The sequence below is a fragment of the Callithrix jacchus genome, chromosome 5, assembly GCF_049354715.1.
Source record: "Callithrix jacchus isolate 240 chromosome 5, calJac240_pri, whole genome shotgun sequence".
NCBI classification, from domain to species: Eukaryota; Metazoa; Chordata; class Mammalia; order Primates; family Cebidae; genus Callithrix; species Callithrix jacchus.
Window position 1 is genome coordinate 160,341,068 of NC_133506.1, and position 13,978 is coordinate 160,355,045.

The window sequence follows — 13,978 nt, forward strand, 5'->3', positions numbered from 1 at the left end:
ATCTATTAGTTTATTAATACCTGTTGATTAATACAGCTCCCTGTCCATTTAGCGACAGTATTTCCCAGTTCATATTGCAACTGAGCATGGTGATATGATTAAAGTTCTCCCAATAAAAAAATAGCAAAAGTGATATAAAAGCCCTTTAAAATGAAAAGATTTTTTGCCTTCCATTTCCTCTTTCCCCTTTTTCACAGGCTGGAAACAGATACAGGTCCAGTGAATGTGCTTTGTCTGTGAGGACAGACAACTCAATGGGAGGTGGGAGAATAAACGAGAAAAGAATCTGGGCCCGTGAACAACCCCGTGGGGCAGACTGTGTATACAAAAAAGTTCCTACCTTACATTCCAGGGCCCCTTTGAATATGGAAGTTCCGCCTATACGCTAACACAACATCCAAGTGAGAAACTCGGGAAACCACGTATAGGCCTTCCTTTCTTATACTCCTTAAAGCCCTCTGCTCTTCCTGTATCTCCAAACATACAACTGTAGGTTCAGATCAATTTAACTAACTTATCTGTTTTGTCCTCATGAATTGCCCCTGTTGAGAACCACAGTATGTCAGTGTCTGGACTACAACAACATCCCTTTAAATGTCTTCCTCCTGGCACAGTCTCGCACTGTTAATACATTCAGAAGGGTCTCAATAAAACAAATCCAATTTTGTCAAATCCCTATTTTAAAATTCTCAATGAATTCACATTGTATGCAAAAAAATCAAAAAGTCAAACTCTTTAACGTCACGTAAGACCTTCAAGAGCTGATGCCTACCAACTTTTCCAGCTTGCTCTTATGTCAAGCTTCCCCTTCCATCGTAGGATCAGGTTACATCAACATAGATGCTGTACTCTCAACAGTCCCACCTCTGCAGCTCTACTGCCTCTGTAGAATCTGCCACAATAGGAACTGTAACCTTTATTGAGGTTATTTGCTTACCTATTGGTCTTCCTCAACATTTTCCAACTTTATCTATTACAAGTGATCAGACTTCGCTATTCAGAGTCCTAGAACCCACAGGGAATTTTCTGCCAGAGATCTCATAAAATACTGCCACTTTCCACTGGGTTTTTAAAATAATTAATATTCAAATTATTAATATAGAGAAGCATACCAGAGGGGTTTCTAAGTTGGTACACTTCAGGTCTTGGGATTCCTGGCAGTCATTTTAGCTGTCAGGTGATAAAAATCTAGCCTGACAGATGATGTAGTAGAGATTCCTGTTTATATCCAAATGTTCTTTCTCAGCATTCTTCAAGAAGGAACCACTGAATTTGAACTGGATATATGTTGACAGAATAAAGAATACCTCTTCCTTGTAGCTAGGTGTGGCCATGTAGTTAAGATCTGGCCCAAGTCATGTGACTAGAAGTGACATGAACAATTCCCCTTATAGGACAGGCTCGTGCCCTGCCATCCCTCCCATCCTGATGGCTGGAATGTGGACATGAGGGTAAACCACCTTGGACCACGTGAAACAGGGTAACACCCCAAGGGCAGTAGAATAGGAAGAAAAACAAGCCTGGGTCTCAGATGAGTTTGTAGATCAGGACCCGCATAAAAGACTGGACTTCTACATGAGAAACCCATTTAAAGATCTATGAGGTCTCTCTGACATACAACCAACTTATGTGCTAACTAATGCATAAAGTGAGAGAACCTCGTCTTATGATATAGTCTCTGTACTAAGAAAGCGTTGAAGACACTGACACTCTGGATAAGGCTGTGCCTTGAAGTGACAACCATTGCTATTTGCTAGGTTCCCCAAAATTAACAAATAATTTGTCCCTAAAAGAATATTCTTGATTAAGGTATGGTGGGTCCAAGTAGCCAAAACTGCTTTGGCAGTGACGGTGTAAAAGAACTCCATTGGAGAGACTCCCCGCAGAGTAGGAGAAAAGGTCTCAGATATGGAGGGAAAAATATGCAACACTATCTGTTCCCTACCTGGCTCTGTGCCTTTGGACCATGTTGAGTCCACAAGGGTAAAGTGAGAAACAGAGGCCGTTGGCAAAGGTCTAGGTGACAAAATAGCCCAGAGTTAAGAAAACGGCTTAAAATCTATTGCCTATAAGGTACTCCTCTAAAATCTGGCAAGTTCTCCCACAGTACCTTTTTGTTGTTGTTTTTCACTTAAAAATTGGTTTGTATATACTTAATTCACTCTACGGTTCTCAAATACATTATCAACTCATTCTCTTGGGATTGCTTGTTATATCTGCTATAACAAATTTTCTTTTAAAATTAGTTATAAAGAGGAAACAGTTTTGAAGTTTCAAATAGATAGGGAAGCAGAAATTTGATGAAAGGATATTTACATCCTGGCTATCAGATTTTTGTATTTCAAAGACCAGTCAACTTTTTTTTAGTTTTTAGCAGACAGATGTAAGGCTGAAAATTGTTTACATTTCCAATTTATGAACAATAAAACAAGTTTAATAGAATAATTTTTGTTTTACAACTCATTAGTTGTGTTTCATAGTTTTTCACTTCAGCACAAATGGTAAAAATGACATCAGGCAAATTACTGGTTCCTGGTTTAATGAGCAGGGGGGTAACAAATTGATTCTATTTTTTACTACATTTACTATAGATCCCTTTTAGGTACATGCACTTTTCCAACCACTTGTTTTCCTATTTATGAAGAGACAATGAACTTTTGCTACTTAAGATATATTTATAATAAAGAGCCGTGATGTCAGTAGTTCTAAACATCTGAACAAACATGTATTTTTCTTTAAATCCTAATATACACAGCCTTCTTGGGCAATAATCATTATCGCTTACATTTGTGTAACAGTTAAGGTTCAGAGGTTTCATATACATGAGTGCACTTTGTCCTCTGAAGAGTTTATATTTCATTACTCCTTTTTGCATTAATCATGAGGAAATTTGAATTTCAGAAATGTCAACTTTGCCTTTGTTCTGAGGTACTCATTTCCACATTTCTTTCAGATGGTGAATGTGTATTATTTCTTTAGCCCTATTTTGGGAATTACTCTTTCACCCTACAAACATTTGAAAAATGTCTTGTGAAAAATGCTAATTTCTTTTTGTAGACAAAACCTTGTCACAAGCGTTTTTTACCCTGGGTGTGTGGATGAACTTCAGAAATGTCATTATACCCTTAAAATTATGAAAATATGAACATATGCATTTTCCTGAAGAATGGGTCAAAAGTGTTCATCATATTCTCTATTAAGATCCAGGCACCAAAACAGAAAACTACTGCTCAACTAGAAGAGACATGAAGGGGCTATTATAACTTAAACTAAATCCTAAAACTAAATTTAAACAAGTTATTTGCTAAATTAGTCTTCTATTTTACTTTTTTGAAAACAATTACTTATTGTTTGAATTTAAAAGCGTATGAAATAAAACTAAATCTTACCAATGGCAGTCCTACAAATGACATTATAGTGAGCACTTGTTAAATGATGAACTGATTAATTGGAAAACTTACAAAAGGGTTTTTGTCATGAAGATCTTTCAACACTGCTAGATCGCTGCACAGCAAGAATTTTATACATTTAGCAGAACCACTGAATCAGAAAGTCAGGAAATCTGGGTTCTAGTACCAGTTTTATTTATAACCAACCATGTACAAATAACTTATCTATGAAATAAGGCTAACATCTACTCCTTAATTCACAAATATATCACAAAACCAAAATCCCTTCCAAAGAAAACCTCACTGTAAACCAAGTCATTCCCTCTATGTAGGCTAGGCTTTAATTCAAAGGTTGAGAAAGACAAATTGGAGCATTTGTCTTGTGTTTCTCAGTTGCAGACTTTAATTCTGCAGATGGATAATCTGGTTGAGATAGGCACTGTCATCCTCAATTTTTACAAAACAAAAAGCTACCAACAAGAAGTTAATGGTGAAGAAAAATTTGGCTCAAAAATAACACAATTGAGAAATAGCTTTGTATTAAGTGCAGTACTTATAACATCCCTGATGTCAAATGAACAAAATTTACTCTTAGGTTGCTAAAGCATGTTTACCCTTTTGAAGACACATACACTGCTAGGGCAGGCATATTACTTCACTAGAAATAAACAGGAAGGTCTCGTAGGTTGTTCAAATGGCCAATCAAAATGACTGAGAAACACTATTGTGCTTTGTTTTGTTTATCCTTTCCCTTTCCTTTTTATTCATTCAGAAATTCAGTTCCCCATCCTAGACCAGACTGTCCTCTGCCAGGCTGTAAGAAAAGTTAGCATTCTGTCACTAGAGAATAAACATAGAAGAGGAATTAGCATGTTATTGAATATAGAATCAGGAAGATAATTCTAATTGGATATAGAAAAATTTATACACCATAAACATCTGTATATGTACACCATTTATATGTGTCGTGACAACCATATGTGTTAATAAACCTTCAAAAGGTAAGCACCTATATTTCCTGTAATTAACAATGTCAGTTTTGTGCAATTTAGTCTATATTTATGGACTTTCCCTTACATATGGTGACAGAGACTGAAACATGTTCACAGAGAAACACAGAACATATACAAATCTCAATAAAAAAACTATGTATACCACTGTTTAGGGAAATATTTTAGAGGAAACATACTTTCACTACTGGCCCCAAATGCCATCATCCACTTAGGTTGTTCAGTGTCAACTTTTCATACAAAAATACTTTCAAGCTGATAATTAAGAACATTTACAGTGACTTACAAAATGGACAATATTCCAATGCTACACAAAACAGTTCTATAATACACAGCTTAAAGTTTTAAAGTTCTTTGCTGGCACTTGTTTTATAGCTGATAGACACAATAACTACTGATCTGTGTAAAATACTGTTTTTAGCTTATACGTATGTTCTAAACCATATTATCTCACGAAAACAGTAATGAATAAATCACTTTTTGTTGAAGAATCCTTTAGGACAAACACCAAACCTATACAGCCAAAATATTTTACGGAGGCAAATAAACATTTTAAGACAAGCCATGACCAATGGATAAAAATTTACATTACCCAATTATATGTTCAGGAATTGTTCCTCTGACTCAATAAAGCGTGTAATGGGCATGGATTAAAAATACAAATGTAAAAAGCAAGTTACCTTGTGTTTTGTTTTGGTTTGGTTTAGAAGGGTGTGGAATCCTTTTTTTTTACTTTCTGTGTGCTTGTGAGGCCATTCTGCACATTATCAAAATGAAATCACTATTCAGTAACCTTAACATACATATATCCAATTTTTTTCCTTTGTAGAAGAAAACCAAAATAATTTTACAAACTATATTTAACTTAGAATATAAAGAACTGACTAGTTTAAGATTTTGAAAATCTACCACTTTCATTATTTTGAAAGTACTCATCCTTCAAAACGCCATCAACAATCCCTAGTCCAGTTTTCTATTATACAGATTTAAAAGATAAATTCTTTGTGGCACTAAAGAAAACTTAAAAATTAACAGAAGACTGAATTAAAAAAAAAATAAGCCCACTAATCAAAACAGTCCACTGTGGGATGAATACCTGAACCAGGAAAAAGCCTACCAAGCATCCCAACCAATTATATAGTTCTTGTTTGCATATTTTAATTTTGGACTTTCAGCACAGTAAATTATTAAACGGGTTGGTTTCAGGGACTGTTTAAACCCTGTAGTATTTCAAAATGTTACCCTTTCTAAACCAAATCTGTGGTCGTAATCAACCTTTTTTTCCCAAGAAAAAGAGAGGATATCTTTTTAACATACATTCCATAGCAGTAGAAACATCTTAGTGTCTCAAAATACTATTTACAAAGAGCCCTGCTGATCCTGTGCATTTCGCTGAGGTGCTACCTGCACCCAGACTTCATCATCTGAAAAAGAACTTGAACTTCCTGACTCAGAGTCCAGTTCACTGAATCCATCTAAGTCCCATTCAGTACTAGACTCACTCCGTGCATCATCTTCCTCAGTAATGAAACTCTGACCAGGTTCGAGGCAGGAAGGATAAACTCGAGCACAAAGGCAAATAAAGCCAGAGTCAAACTGCAAAAGGCCTAACATGGTACCTATATTAATCCACTGATCTTCCCTAGTATCATACTCATACACTGTCACTCGGTTCTTTTTCCATTGTGGGGTTGTAGAAGTGATGAGCAGCAACTTTTGCTCATGATTGACAATCTGGTAGTTGTGAGTTTCTGAATCCAAAGGAATATTACTAATCCGCCTCCATTCTCCCCTAGCTGGGTTGTAGACCTTCATGACTGGGATGTCACAGATACAATAGATTTCATCATTGAAGACACACGCTTCCTGAAAGTCACTGCGTTTAAGAGAAGCACAGTTTAGCCACATATTGTGGCTAGGATCATAGCAGAGCATGCGCTTACTGTTGACAGCATAAAGATAGTTCTGAACCACTATGAGTTCAAAAGAATAGAAGGAATGAGGGACAGGAGCCACCAATGCCCACTGGTTTCTCTGAACACTGTAGCATTCCACTTCCTTCAATTTAACTCCAGTAATAGGGTCTCGTCCCCCCAAAATGTAGATGTAGCCATTGAGGTATGCCACATCCATGCCCTCGCGACACAGCAAGCGATCTGCAAGTTGCTGCCAACTATTCTGAGCTGGTTTATACACCCAGAGGTCTTTCCTGGGCTGGGCAGCTAGGTAGATGTCATGATCTGGGGAGACACAGACAGCTGAGGAGGTGATAGTCTTAGTGTGAGCAAAGCTGGTTAAAGGTGACGGCATTGTGTAAATGTCCCCCGAGTAAGGGTCATAGCAGAGAAACGGATCTCTGGGGTGTCCAAAGAAGATCACCATCTCCTTGGCACACATACCCAGCCTCTGAGGTGGATTTTCTGCTGCAGGTACAACAGAGTTGTTGTTGCTGCTGTTGCTGCTGCTGCTGCCACTGCTGCTGCTGCTGCTGCCGCTGCTGCCGCTGCTGCTGCTGCTGTTTGGCACTGGCACCAGAGACTTGTACAGCAGGTCGCCATAGCGCATCTGCAGGGCCCCTTCAACAACGCCCAGGCAGTACTTCCTCACTAAGGACTTGCTCAGCAGCCCTTCTAAGTAGTCCTGATCTTCCTCAGTGAAGTGCGTCCAGCGCACGCACTTGAAGACTTCTGCAGCACTGGGACCCCGCTCTTTAGGAGCAGCCTCCAGCCACTGCACTGCTACGTGGCACACTGTCCGCTCACTCTCCACGTCCAGACTATCCAGGCGCAGAACAGCCAGCAGCTGGGCCAGGGTCAGATCTGCTAGAGTCTCCTCCCGAATCGAACCCATTCGGCTGAGCTGCTTGAAGTTGTGAGCTATATAGGACTGGGCCTGAGACCTCAGCTTGTGATGGTCAAAGGCGTCTGCAAACTTGAGGATGGCGGTGCAGTTGGTCAGGTCCAGGCGTCGGGCTAAGAAGGAGGCACAGGCTTCCCGCACGTACTCCAGCTGCAGCATGTCCGAGGCCGCGTACAGGCGCTGCACGTTGGCCTCACTGAGCGACACACGACCCGTGTAGCAATAGTCCACCAGCACCTCGAAGGACTCGGCGTCCACGTCGTGCATGGTCACGCTGGCCTGCTGGCTCTCGTACATGCCACCTGTGAACATGCTCTTGAAGTAGGGACACGCAGCTGCCAGCACGTTGCGGTTGCAGGAAAAGAGGCGACCCGTGCCGGGCCCGCTGCCGGGCGTTACCACCTCGATGGTCACATCGCACAGCAGCCGCGCGTCGTAGAAGGACTTGAGCTGGGCCAGGAGGGCTGCAGAATGGGCCGTGTCCTTTAATTCCTCTGGGCCCGTGAAAAAGGCCGAAACCGAGGGCTTGGAAATCCTCTTGGGCCGCCTCCCACCGCGGGGACTGGCGAGGCGGCGAGAGCGCGGGGCGTCCTCCCGGGACTGCATGATGGAGATGGCGACGGGCGCTGAAGGCGAGAACGGCTGCAGGACCCGGCTCTGGCTCCTCCTCACCCTTCCCTCGCTGACGCTAACACAAGCCGCTTCCTGGAACAGACTGCGGCACGGACCTGACTCCTGAATTCTGCCTACCCCGCGGTGAGGCCTCCCTTTATCGCGTAGACAGTGGCTGACTCACCCTCTCTCACTTCCGCGCCCTTTCTCCGCCTCTGCTCGCGTTCACAGGACCCGCTGGCTGGGAGCCGCGGAAGCCCCACTGCCGCGCTGGCGATCCCGCTAGGCGCCCTGGAGAACTACGGTTCCCGGGTTGCCTTTCGCGCCCCGAGGCCTGCTGGGGCTCTCGGACAGCCGGGCCAAGACCGAGGAAGGAAACCGCTTTGCATGTTGGGAGTAGTAGTTTGTGAAATATCGCGAGCTTTCCTTTCGTTGCCTGCTCTAACAGAAGTAGAAATTAATACTCCGGGATTTGATGGTGAAGAACGAGGTCTCACTATTGTTGCCAGGCTGGTCTCGAACTACTGGGGGCTCAAATGATCCTCCTCCTTCGGCCTCTCAAAGTGCTGGGATTACAGGCGTGAGCCACTGCGCCCTGCCAATATTTTACAGGGTTTTGTGGGGTTGAATGATATGTTACATAGGATGCTTAAATATGTGTATTTTTTTATTAGAAGAATAATTAATAAATCACTACCCCGTGCCTAGAATGTAATCAATAATTGTTAGATTCTCTTTTATAATTTATGATAAATGAGGCACCCGCTAATTTGAAACCAAGTATTTTTTTTAAAACTGCAAAACGTTACAAAGCTTCCAATTTTTAATTTTTATTTTTTGAGAGGTTCTGAAGAGTATTAATATTTTCAATATTAAATGATGTATATTGGTCTCATTTAACAAGAATGTCTTAGATGGTTAGGTTGAGGTCCTAAAGAGCAGTATTAATAGATGGCCTCAAATATGCAAATTGAGCATATACAAATAGATGATTTGCTGCTCTCACTAACATTTCATCTCTGCAGAGCAAGAGTATTTTCATTAAGCTGCAAATGTAAGTGTGTTCAAATTGAATAATACAGCCTCTTTCTTTTTTTTTTTGAGATGGAGTTTAGCTCTTGTTACCCAGGCTGGAGTGCAATGGCACGATCTCGGCTCACCGCAACCTCCGCCTCCTGGGTTCAGGCAATTCTCCTGCCTCAGCCTCCTGAGTAGCTGGGATTACAGGCATGCACCACCATGCCGGCCTAAGTTTTTGTATCTTTAGTAGAGACGGGGTTTCACCATGTTGACCAGGATGGTCTCAATATCTTGACCTCGTGATCCACCCACCTCGGCCTCCCAAAGTGCTGGGATTACAGGCGTGAGCCACCGCGCCCGGCCAAATACAGCCTCTTTCACTGCCATTCTACAAATCAGTTAACAGACTCTGCAATTGCTTTCGTAGAGAAGTTTTAGGGAGAATTTTAACTCAAAACATTTCAACAGACTTTGTTCTGTACAAAAGCACATGATTCTCAGACTTCAGCATTCATACATGCCCTGACGTTCCTTGAATTAATACACAGTATAGTCTATGCTTTACAAAACTATTTAATATATGCGTTGATCAACAGCTAAATCATCAAAACCAAGTATTAGAGATTTGAGGCAGGAAAATAGGGCCTGGAGGCCGGGAACATAGGCCGATGCACACCTCAGCTCTAACAGGAAGTATCCTCTCCACAGGGTGTATGCCGAGCAAATGGCTGTAACTTTACCTCATTCTCTTCATTTACATAGGGCATACAACAAGTAACCAGTGGAATCCTCCGGAGGGTCTTTAAACCTCTAGAAATGCTGTAACAGGGCCCTTGAGCCCCAATGGAGTGTACTTTCATTTTCAACAAATCTTTGCTTTTGTTGTTTCATTCTATCCTTGCTTTGTTTATGAGTTTTGTCCAATTCTTTGTTCAAAATGCCAAGAACTTGGGCACCCTGCACTGGCAACAGATAGACTTTTAAAGATCACTTTTATTTAAAAAACAGTGACCGCTCCTGGTGCTGGTTTGTTATGTTACCATAACCAAATAAATAAAATCATCCGTATTACAATGCATGTGTGGATAACACATCACAAGAGAATAACTTCAAATTGTTCTTCTCTTGGCTGAAGAGTATCCGCTGGAAATATTCTAGGGTAGACACATTAAGTCAGCCTCTGGGCTCCAATATCTCCTCTGTAAATAAAAAGAGATGTTAGATGTCCCTGAGTTACACCAGAGAGAATTAAGTCAGTCATTGCCAGTAACGCCAATTGTTTCCTCACTTGTAATGAACACCAGCCGGGAATAAAAAGCCTTTTTTATTATCTTTTGAGACGGGTTCTTGCTCTGTTACCCAGCTTGGAGTGCAGTGGCGCCATAATAGCTCACTGCAGCCTCGAATTCCTGGGCTCAAGCAATACTTCTGCCTCAGCCTCCCAAGTAGCTAGTACTATAGATGCATGCCACCACGCCCAGTTAATTTTTAAAAAAATGATACATGGGGTCTCACTATGTTGCCCAGCCTGGTCTGGAAATCTTGGTGTCAAGCTCTCTTCCCGCCTGAGCCTCCAAGTTGCTGCAATTACAGGCGTGAACCACATGCCCAGCTCAGGAATGGCCATTTTGAAAAAACTTCTTAAAATATTGGTAAAACACTAAATCTACCATTTAAAAATTTTCCGTGTGTAGTGTCTGTAGCATTAACTATATTCACATGGTTTTGCAACTGTCACAAAACCGAAGCTCTGTACCGATTAAACAATAACTCTATAGTCTCCCACTTCGGGCAACTGCCGTTCTACTCTTCGTCTCTATGAATTTGACCTCCCTAGGTACCTACAAAAGGTCAGGGACTGATTTTTACCTTCCTTATATCTGCCCTTACTGCGTTATTTGGTTTAGATTACCTGTCACAGAATTGAAAATATTTATTAGGCACTGTTCCCTAAGGTCTAGAGCTAAGTGCTGTCCCATAAAACTTGGAAATACTTTATATCTGTGCTGATACAGTAGCCAGAAGACACATGTAGCTCTTGAGTACATGATATTTGCCTAGTGCAACTGAGGAATGAAATTTAACATTTTAGAAATACAGCACGACACCAGTGCGGTTTAATGAAGAAAGAAAATTCTTTTCAACAAATGGTGTTGGAACAACTGGATCAAGAATGTAAGACAAAAACTCGCCCTTGCCCCTACCTTCCATCATAAGCAGAAACTTAATTCAAAATTTCTCAAATTTCTCAAAATTAATACAAAATGGAAAAGTGGAAACTATAAAGCTTCAAGAAGAAAACAGAAGACTATAGCTTTGGGGTTGGCAACGTTTTCTTGGGACACAAAAAACAGATCATTAAAAAAGACAGTGAATTTCAACAAAATTACAAGCTGTGGCCTATGGAAAGGCAGTGAAAGGAATTAAAGATAAGCCATAGACTGGGAAAAAATACTGGTAATATGTATACCTCGTGGCCAATGCAAATTAAACTCACAATGAGAAACACTGAATACCCGCTAGAATGGCTAAACTTAAAAACGTCAATGATACTACATATTGTGGAGATACAGAGCCATCGAACTCTCATGTGCTAATAATAGGAATATAAACTGGCATACCTGAGAAACATTAAGTTTACCCCGGCCTCATGGCTCCTCCGTGGAAGATACCTTTTGGTTTGTAATTAGTGGTAGGTGGATAAGAGCTGCCTACTTGGTATATTTTTTGAGTTATGAGTAAATACAGAACACCTGTTTAAGAGAGAATAAATAACGTTGATGAGAATCTGCTCGGGGCCTTCATCCTGGAATGCCGTCAGCCCCTGAGGCTCTCAGGCTGTTGGCCCCACGGATAGATCCACTCTGCTGTTCTGTCTGGATGTCTGCCTCTCGTTACCTTCAGCACTGCCTGGGTGGGGTCTCCCGACTGAGCTGGTGCTCGGTATATACTCACATTAGAAAACTCTTTTGTAGTTTCTTTTAAACACCCTGTACTTTCACTCCCAGGCAGTTGCCCAAGGGAAATAAACACATAAATCCACAAAAACACTTGTGTAAGTATCTTCATAATAATGTTAATGACAAAGGTGGTCCCTTGAAGAGGGAGTTTTTCTCTCTTCTAGGTCATGAAGCCAAGATGCGAAACTGAAAGTGAGCATCAGGCAGTGCAGGTTTTATTCCATGACCATGGAATTGAGAAGCAGGAGCGTGGGTCACAAATCAATTTCTCAGCTCCTAAGAGCCGGGAAGTCACAGTTATAGGGCATCTTTGATGAAGGGGATGGGTATTAAAAGCAAGGGGTGGGGCCAGGTGCAGTGGCTTACACCTGTAATCCCAGCACTTTGGGAGGCTGAGGCAGGCAGATTGCTTGAGCTCAGGAGTTCCAGACCAGCCTGGGGAACATGGTGAAACCCCATCTCTATTCTACTAAAATACAAAAATTAGCCAGGTGTGGTGGTGGGCGCCTGTAATCCCAGCTACTTGGGAGGGCTGAGGCAGAAGAATCACTTGAATCTGGGAGACGGAGGTTGCAGTGAGCCCGGATTACACCACTGCACTCCAGCCTGGGCAACAGTGAGACTTCGTTGCAAAAAAGAAAAAGCAAGGAGAGGAATATTCGTGTTTTTTTCTAGGGGTGTGTGAAGAACTTGGAAACCAGAGTGCCACATTACTTTTTGTCCTTTTATGGTTTCTTCTGGTCATTGTCATGGTAATTGTCAACTGTCATGCAGCTGGCAGGAATGTCATTTAACATAGAGATGAGATCATAATGAAGTTACAGGTGCTTCAGTGGTCAAGCGTGCTGACATCTCGGATCCCAGCAGTCTTTGCCAGTTTGGTCACAGTGGGAAACTTCTGATCTCAGGCATTCTGTTTCTTAAAGATAAGTAGAGTTAAGGTAGAGTAGAAATTCACTTAGGCCACTAAACAGTATACTGGGTAACAATAGCTTTATCCATAGTATCCAAAAAGTAGAAACAATCCAAATATACATCAAGAGGAGAATGAAAAAAATTGTAGCATATGTATTAATTCATTTTCATGCAGCTGATAGAGACATACCTGAGACTGGGTAATTTATAGAGAAAAAGAGGTTTAATGGACTCACAGTTCAGCATGGCTGGGGAGGCTCCACAATCACGGCAGAAGGGGAAAGGCATATCTTACATGGCGGCAGGTAAGAGAGAATGATAAAAAATATTGGGCCAAGCAAAAAGGGAAAACCCTTTATATGACTCTCAGATCTCTTGAGACTTATTCACTACCACAAGAACAGTATAGAGGAAACCACCCCATGATTTAATTATCTCCCACTGGGTCCCTTCTATAACTCGTGGGAATTATGAGAGCTACAATTCAAGAGGAGATTTGGGTGAGGACACAGCCAAACCATATCAGCATATTCCTATAGTGTAAGATTACTCAGAAATAAGAAAGAACCTCTGATATATGTAATAATGTGGATGATTCTCAAAAATTTTATGTTGAACAAAAGAAGCCAGATACAGAAGGGTACTGATCATTTGTGTGAAGTTCCACAACACTGAAAATAAGCTTTGATGAGTAGAGGCTTCCTCTCTTGGGTGAGGGGTAGTGGGGAGGTGGCAACTTACTAGACTGACTAGAAAGGAAGATGAGGGAATGTCTAGGGCTGATGCAAATGTTTTCTGCTAGACTGACCTGGTGGTTACATGGATGAATGTAATCGCGAGCTCTGAACTGTACTCTTCAGATCTGTGCATTTTAACTATCTTCTCAGAAACAGCCACTTCATAATTGCTGGCATTAAAGATAATTGCAGAATTCTTTACCAGGAAGTTATTATGAAGATAGTTTAGTCATAAAGCAAAGGCTACTGTCATCTAGAGGTGTATAACAATTTATACAAATTACATCCGCAGATCTGGTGTTCCATACACCTGGAACTTGAGTGCCTCTGAGTAATCTTCAAGGATTTCAGCATGCTGCAGTCTTTCAAATTTTTAAAGTATGCGAGTGCCTAACATTCTCTTCAAGTATTTTTCATTTCTGCCACAATGGCATTAATAACATATTCCTTATTATCTGTGGTCCTTCAAGTCTTGT

The 13,978-nt window shown here is 41.2% G+C and overlaps 1 protein-coding gene across 1 annotated transcript; it reads right to left on the bottom strand.

Moving 5' to 3' along the window:
• Window positions 1-3,563: 3,563 nt before the first annotated feature.
• On the bottom strand, window positions 3,564-8,163 carry LOC100399567 (kelch repeat and BTB domain-containing protein 7). The gene has a single exon (XM_002749016.7). It carries the CDS (start codon window positions 7,862-7,864, stop codon window positions 5,759-5,761), a length of 2,106 nt encoding a protein of 701 aa, XP_002749062.3. The 5' UTR covers window positions 7,865-8,163; the 3' UTR covers window positions 3,564-5,758.
• Between the last annotated feature and the right edge of the window lie 5,815 nt (window positions 8,164-13,978).